Source organism: Diorhabda carinulata, chromosome X, assembly GCF_026250575.1.
Source record: "Diorhabda carinulata isolate Delta chromosome X, icDioCari1.1, whole genome shotgun sequence".
Taxonomy (NCBI): Eukaryota; Metazoa; Arthropoda; class Insecta; order Coleoptera; family Chrysomelidae; genus Diorhabda; species Diorhabda carinulata.
The window spans coordinates 29,423,452-29,431,086 of record NC_079472.1 but is presented as its reverse complement, the minus strand read 5'-3'; the positions used below and the strand labels follow the sequence as shown (position 1 = coordinate 29,431,086).

The 7,635-nt window shown below is 26.9% G+C and overlaps 2 protein-coding genes across 3 annotated transcripts; one reads left to right on the top strand and one right to left on the bottom strand.

Moving 5' to 3' along the window:
* Positions 1 to 99: 99 nt before the first annotated feature.
* On the top strand, positions 100 to 4,235 carry LOC130900875 (zinc finger protein weckle-like). 2 transcript variants are annotated; one of them, XM_057811796.1, is made up of 3 exons: positions 142 to 366; positions 422 to 587; positions 1,690 to 3,776. In XM_057811796.1, exons 1-3 carry the CDS (start codon positions 327 to 329, stop codon positions 2,423 to 2,425), a joined length of 942 nt encoding a protein of 313 aa, XP_057667779.1. In that variant the 5' UTR covers positions 142 to 326; the 3' UTR covers positions 2,426 to 3,776. The 2 variants fall into 2 exon arrangements, with proteins under 2 accessions (XP_057667778.1, XP_057667779.1); XM_057811795.1 differs by having other exon boundaries at positions 100 to 587; positions 1,690 to 4,235.
* On the bottom strand, positions 4,128 to 7,231 carry LOC130900876 (enoyl-[acyl-carrier-protein] reductase, mitochondrial-like). Its single transcript, XM_057811797.1, has 3 exons — positions 6,118 to 7,231; positions 4,776 to 5,057; positions 4,128 to 4,644 (listed from the first exon to the last, which is right to left on the bottom strand). The coding sequence occupies exons 1-3, from the start codon at positions 6,386 to 6,388 to the stop codon at positions 4,187 to 4,189; spliced, it is 1,011 nt and encodes a 336-aa protein (XP_057667780.1). The 5' UTR covers positions 6,389 to 7,231; the 3' UTR covers positions 4,128 to 4,186.
* Between the last annotated feature and the right edge of the window lie 404 nt (positions 7,232 to 7,635).

Genomic DNA, 7,635 nt, shown 5'->3' with positions numbered 1-7,635 from the left:
TAGTCAATTATGCATAATATTCAATAAATAATTTTATAAGTCAATGTTGATATTGTTTTAATTATATACAATAATTATTAAGATCGCCAAAAACAGCTCATTTTGGAAATCTACGCTCTGTGATAATTATGTATAAAAAACATTGTTTTGAGGAATTCTTTCAAATCATAAAGTTTTTGAGGAAGCACACAAATTAGCTTTGCTCACATAATGGTACGTTGTTTAATATGTTTATTACAATTTTCAAAGTTGAAAAAACTATTTATACATTATTGGCGTTGGCATAAGAAGAATAAAATTATCCATAAACTGTTAGAAGCAAGTGCATGCAGTTTAATAAAATTTCATCAAACGACAAAACGACTGGTAAAAAGTGATCTTAAAAAATGTTGTAAAAAATATAATACATTTAATATTAAAGATTTACCAACAGAATCTTTAGTACTCAGTGAAAATATTAGAATATTTTGTGGACAAGACGAAATAATCCGAATTGGTGATAATAAACATAGTGTCAAACTATCTTTTGAAGATGATCAAAATGAAAGTAAAGAAATATGCTGCCTTGCCATTAAGGATTTGGAAAGGTAAGTTTTTATATATATTAAATTATTATATACATTTTTAAACATTGTACTTTTAATTTAATATTTACGAAATTTTGGATTGAAATTTTTTCTAGTTAGTTGAAAAAAGTGTTTTCAGTATGATGTTCAAAAACGAAATTAGTCAAAATAAATATTTTTTAAGTAGACAAAGGCATTAGATGTCAAGACTAATTTATATTTTTATTGAAATTTATTAAATTGTGAGTTTTGAGAAAGATTATAGCAATAAAATTGAAATTGATTACTCTGTTGAAAAATTTTCAATATTATATATTTATTGATTCAAATTTATTGAAACAGAAGTTAATATTCAAGTTCAAGGCACTTAAATACAAGTTTATATCATTATTTATCCTACTTGAAGCCATGTCCAATAAAAATTTATTTTTACACATTTTCTATTAAGAAAAAACACTTATTGATCCAAAAGTAATAGGTGATCAAACTAGTATGGAAGTCATGCTCAAGATAATAAAAAAATAACACTACTTTTGTTATTCAGTATGGCAGCCATCTCAAATTCCCACAATAACAATTCGTCCCATCAAAATAAAACATTTAACTATACCACATAAAGAAGTAATAACATGAAGAATCATAAAACAATGAAATTAGTTTTAATCATAAAATCGGCAATGTTTTAGGATTAAAGCTATACCTACCCAATATTCTTGGCAGATTTTCTAACAATAAATGATGGATAATAAAAATCACTGCTTCTAACATTCACATTATATATTTTTATTCAGAAATTATCAGATCATCATAAAATAGGGAAGGATACATTTTAATTCCAAATTCAACTGCTTCAAAAGCAAATCGAAAAATGAAACGAAATATAGGTTTGTGGGCAAAAGATCACAAATCTCATCATATCATTTGTGAGTTGTGGATTTGCATATCAAACCCAATATACAAATTAGAAAACTAAAAGGCAACCAAATTCAGATCACTATCAATATAAAATAAGAAATTTATTTTTTACTGATTCTGAAAAAATTTCTCTTTATGTTGCCACAAAAAACAAATTTTGGGGGGCTTATTGTATACTATGACCTAACAAAAAAAATTAATTTTACAGTATAGCAGAATCAAGTAATAAAAAACTGACTGTGAATAAAAAAAAACTAAGGAAGAAGAAAATAATAAGAAAAAAGAAAATCAATAGTGAAGATATAGTAGTAAAAAAGGAACCTATTTTTGAAATTCATGCCACAAAATTGAAAGAACCGGTATCTCCAGTGATCTTTGAAAATGGTAATGAAACATATGAAAAAAATGAATCAAGACTTGTCACATCTGATACTGAATCATGTTCAGAAACTAGTAAGAATTCTAAGATAGAAGATTCCAAATTGTTTTGTCCCAAGTGCGGTAGTGGTTATAAAACTGAAAATGAGCTATCTGAACACTTGTATATCCATGAACCTTTTTGTCGACTATGTAATACTTGGTTCCCAGATGAATTCATTTTTAAGCAACATATGCAACTACATAAAATAAGAATTTTTGCTTGCCATCTTTGTAGTGCTGAATTTGCATTTAAAGAAATGTTATTCAAACATTTCGACTGTCATGCAGAGGACAGATTGTTTGATGATATTTTAGATATGGAACAGGAATATAAAACATTTCCGTTTAGTTTTGTTAATAACAATTATAATACCAGCATAAACAGTATTTTGTGTTACCTGAAAGATAGGCCAAATTATTATTACTATAACTATAAATTCATGAAAACCATCTGTGATATTTGTTACAAAGAAGTATTAGTTCCTGAATACGAAGCTCATTTACAGATATTTCATAGTTATTAGTCTAGGATAAAGATATATGTATACTGAAATATACAAAAAAAATTGGGATTTTCTAATTTACATTCTCGAGATAATTAAAATTTTTTTTGATATTTTTATATATTTGACTTATTGATTATTTGTTGTTTGACTGATTTTTCCAATTTATCAGCATTTCCTCTTCTCATTTTTCTTTGGTTCTAATAATTATTTTCAGCATTTTCTTGATTCACCAACCCAGGTTCCTCACTTTGCAGATTTTAGCAGAATGTATTTGGTAACAGTTATTAAACCTCTTTTTTTCTATTTAGATTTATTTATTGTTTATTGACAATAAGAAACAGCACTATTTCTGCTGCATGTTAAAATCGAACTTTAGGTAATAATGATAATAATGAATGAAATCTCTAATAATGAAAATTTCATGTCTAGCCTTTACATAAATATCTTCAAAATTAAGTTTTCTTCATAGCAGAGCAGATACAAATGCAAATTATCAGCATTCATTAAAAAATTAAACTTTTACTTTATACTATTATGCCAATTAGTAGGAGCCTTAAAAATGAGAGGAGAGAATCCTTCAAATATTTTTTTTTATTTAAAAAATATGTTCATTTGAAATGTATAAGTTAAGACTGGCAATATTTTAACTACGCTTTGAGTATCTTACCACATTGATTACTTCAATTCGAAACCACTGCTCCTATGAACAGGGCATTTAAATTTCAGTTTTAAGATTAAGAATGTGAAAAATTACATTAATATATAAATAAAATATTATACCCCATAATATGGAGAAAAAATTAAAATAGTTCATATGGTGGTTTTCAAAGAACAAAATTTTAAATAGAAATTGTAGCCTATAAAAGAGCGAAAGAAATTTCCCAGCACTACCAAAATAAAATCCTTTCCTATTGTTTATTATGATTTTATTTCAATTACATTAAAGATAAATGGTTACAGTATATTAGAGTTAAATAAATAAGATAATCAAAATTATTATATGTTGGGATTCAATTCATATTAAAAAGTATTCTTTTTTTTGGAAATCACTACTCTATTTATCACAAATTTTGATACTTCATACTTCAGAAATTGCCAAGTATTAATTTAATTGGGTTAAAAAGTAATTTGCATAAATTTTTATTATGTTTTAGTAACAAAATGTTTATAAGAGCTGTGCTTTCACTTTCAATATTTATTTTTGTTAGAATAGTCAATATAAATTTTTGTTCAATATTTTTTTGATGGATATTAAGTTTTGATATTTTTTTATTTGTACTGACTAACAAGAAAACTGTTAAGACTTGAATGTTGATTTTTATAAGAATATATTTTTGAGTTACTTAATATTTCATTTGACTGATTCACATCCTTATAAACCCAATAAATGCATTAATTCCCCTGTCAAATAAATTGGGTTGTTATGGAGACTTCTTTTAAGTTATTAAATGATCTAAATTATGTTAAAAGAAGAATCAAAGAAATAGAAAAAAAAAATTAATTTTAATGAATTTCGGATTTCTTTCATCTAATTTTGAGTAATAAATTCAAATTCCTTACCAAGCCACTTTCTTAAATAAGAATGTGTCATGATCATATATCTGAACATGTTATATTCAAGAAATTAAGGTGTTTTGACAAATTCTTCCTTCCAGTATAATTTTACTTATATCAACCACTTCCTGTTAAAGGTATGAATAAATGGTATATTTGAAACAAATTTATAAAAACAAAATTATGTATTTCCAAAAAATAAAATCATTCAGTATTTAAAGCTTCTTACATTTTTGGTGGAGTACGAAAATCTAAAATATATTTACTTCCAACCATCCCATTTTTTGTTAATACACTGCTTAAAGCTTTTTTATAATCCATAAAGTTTACAAATACATGTGGAGGAGCTTTCAAGTCACCATTCATAATCATGTCAATTATATCTTTATAAATGGCAGGAAGCTTAACAACATTCTGTTCTTTATTAACCCATCTGGTCACATTAAAACCTTCTATTTTGATGTTTTTGAAAACTAATGATGTTGTTGATACTTTAATAGGCTCCAAAGACATACCTCCATAAGTCACTAACACTCCTTCATCTTTCAAATGTCGTAGAATGTTGTTAGCCAAATCTCCTCCAATGCAATTCAAACCTAGGGAAGGCATATCCAGTTGTCCTGTTTTGAATATATTAGTTTCTTTGATTTCTTTTTCTGTAAGCACATAAGTAGCACCCAAGTCTAAAAATAAAAAAAATAGTACCTCCTTTGCATACAAATAACTACTGGTTTTTACAGACTATCATCGATGCATTGTTTGAGAATGTTACAATATTTGTATATACCATATAAATATGAGTTATTCAACATACCTTTCAAAAATTGTTTCAACTCGTTTATGTTTGGTCTGTCCCTAACAACATTCACCGTGTTTATACCCCAAGTTTTACACATTTGAATAACAATCACTCCACAAGCAGAATTAGCACCATTTTGAATAACTGTGTCTCCAGGTTCTAGTTTTATAAAGTCCTTCAACATTGCATATACAGTTACAGGATTTACATAGAAAGTAGCTGCCAAGGCAATGTCCATATCTTTTGGGATTCGCAACAAATTGTCTTCAAGTAATGTGAAATGAGTACGCCATGTACCTAAAATGGAATTAAAATTTAAAAGCAGATAGGTCAAATTAACAAAGGTGCAACTAACTAGAGCAGTGGGGCCCACGCCGCACAAGGGAGCAATTCGAAAATGTCGACACGAGCTTAAATGTGGATTTGCATGGTATAATAAATATTCAGTATCAAGAACTCGAAGAATTACAAAATGATGTGTCAGTTGAAACTTTATTCAATATAAAAGAAGAGATTGTATGGCTTTGTGAGGAAGAAAAATCAAATACACAAATTCAACAAAATCAATAAAACTATTACTACCGTTTGCATCTTCATATTTAGCTGAAAGTGGATTAAGTGCTGTAAATGATTTATTAAATTAAATAAACTAAATTAAAATAATAAATATAGAAAAATTCCTATTCAAATTATTTGGAATTTGAATTACAGTTTTTCATTCTATGTTTTGAATATTTACTTTCTAATTACTATACTTCCTTAACAATTACCTAGTGATTTCTTCCTAAAACATATTTTAATTTAAGTTTCTTTAGTAAACGATTCATTTTATGTGTGTTACATGGGGGGGCATAAAAATTTTAGGAAGGCTAAAGTTGGGCATGGCACAAAAAAGGTTGGGAAACACTGAATTGAAGGGTATAGAATCAATAATCTTTTATTATGCATGTACCTTACTAATTTTTTTAACAATATAGTGAATAACAACTGTTTTAAAACAATTAGCCTTACTAATGAAGATGAGAAGGGAAACATATTATAATTCTAGTAATACTCAACTATTCAATTGGTTGATAGAAGCTGTGAAGAATCCAAAACATATAAAAAACAGGGAAAAAAATTAAGAAATTAAAACAAAACTATAAAAGCATCAAAACCAGGTAAGACACACAGAAATAATGGAACAAACGAAAACAATGACACTGGAAATCATAAAAATCGAGGTTATAAAAACTATCACAATTATAAAATAGAATTAGAAAATAAATAAGTTAGTAAGAGATCTCCAGAAAATTATACATGTACTATAAAATAACTGGTATGAAGGATTGGGAAAAAAGAAAAAAATACTCTATACCTGCATATACTGTAGGCACGACATGATCACCAATTTTAAAATTCTTAACTCCTTTACCAGTTTTAATGACTCTTCCTATTCCTTCAAACCCAACTTGCTCAAAGTTAAATGTGTATTTTCCTTGTACAACATTTATATCTACAGGATTCACTGGTGCTGCAATTGTTTGTATTAGTACCTCTTTTTCTGATGGTATCGGCATATCATACGCAGTAATATAGACAACTTTAGCTGGATCTCCGTTTGTATCAAAAGTTAATTTTAATGGCATTTTGTAGTCAATATTAATGTTTTACACTGTTACATATGTTATTAAATTTTTATTACGAACTACATATACATAACTTTACTATTTCAATCTACATCAAGATCTAATTTAAATGTATTATTTTAAAAATGGAGTAGAACATAACTACTGAACCCCTATTTTAATTGTATCAAAAAATATTTACATCTGCTATATTAATATAACTTATTACTTTGTATACCGAATAAAACCATCCTATCTATACAATTTTTTAGTTATCATATTTAACCTGATCCTTGACCCAATAAGTGATTTGGACTCTTGACTTTGGATATTAATGTAATTGTTAAGCTTGGTTTATGCAGCCTTAATAAAAAATTACCATTACTAGTTGGAAGACACTGAAATGGTACTTGTAGTTCATGCAGAAAATTAAGAGTGAATTAAAATTAAACCAAGAGTTCTCCAACTTTTAACTTCTTAGTTTAATTCCTTAATTTTGTGAGGTTATGTGCACAGAATACGTTAGGTTAGTCTGTATTTGTGGTATTGTTTTGTTTACAACATCCTTTTTCTTTGGTTATGGAAATATTATTCACGTAATTGCGCCGATTTCCACCGTGGTGTTTTATTTTTAAAACTGATATCAGAAAAATGGGTAAAAGCAATGTCCTTTATATGATAAAACACTGATAGACACTGTCAAAAGCTTTCCAGATTTAAATGATAAAAAAGACGTATCAGGGAGTTTCTATAGGTTAACAAGTAATTTATAATTACCCAAAAAATTATCAACAAGGATGCTTAGTTTAATGTTTCGAGTGCATAAACCAAACTTTAGATTAAGTATATACTTACACTCATACTATTAGATCCAAAATTATAATAATGGGCATTTACACTGAGAAACATTCATTCTACGTTCCAAAATTATCAAATTTACTTTTGACAGGTGTTTAACCCGAAATAGGGTAATAGGGCATGGTTTGAGAAAAAAATAGTTTTAGATGTTTATATACAACTTTCAATATAACGTTTTTTATATTCTTTAATCAATATTTATAGAGAAAAATATTATTGAAAATTGAAAAAATTTTAGGTAGTTTAAATATATCAGTAATACCACCATATCGCGTGACTTCATAGGTTTAAAATAAACACTGAACATATACAAAATAAAAACGACAGTTATTCTCTCGGTTATCCTAAAATAAGCGTTATTATTAAACTTTGATTAATCTGAAAAATAATATATATATATATATATATAT

What these genes read in the sequence shown, in the direction of transcription:
- LOC130900875 (XM_057811795.1), top strand. Translation starts at nt 211, where the DNA reads ATGGTACGTTGTTTAATATGTTTATTACAATTTTCAAAGTTGAAAAAA. An exon ending in GCCATTAAGGATTTGGAAAG is followed by an intron (nt 588 to 1,689) that starts GTAAGTTTTTAT and finishes TTAATTTTACAG; the next exon opens with TATAGCAGAATCAAGTAATA.
- LOC130900876 (XM_057811797.1), bottom strand. Translation starts at nt 6,388, where the DNA reads ATGCCATTAAAATTAACTTTTGATACAAACGGAGATCCAGCTAAAGTT. An exon ending in CGTGCCTACAGTATATGCAG is followed by an intron (nt 5,058 to 6,117) that starts GTATAGAGTATT and finishes ATTCCATTTTAG; the next exon opens with GTACATGGCGTACTCATTTC. An exon ending in GTTGAAACAATTTTTGAAAG is followed by an intron (nt 4,645 to 4,775) that starts GTATGTTGAATA and finishes TTTTATTTTTAG; the next exon opens with ACTTGGGTGCTACTTATGTG.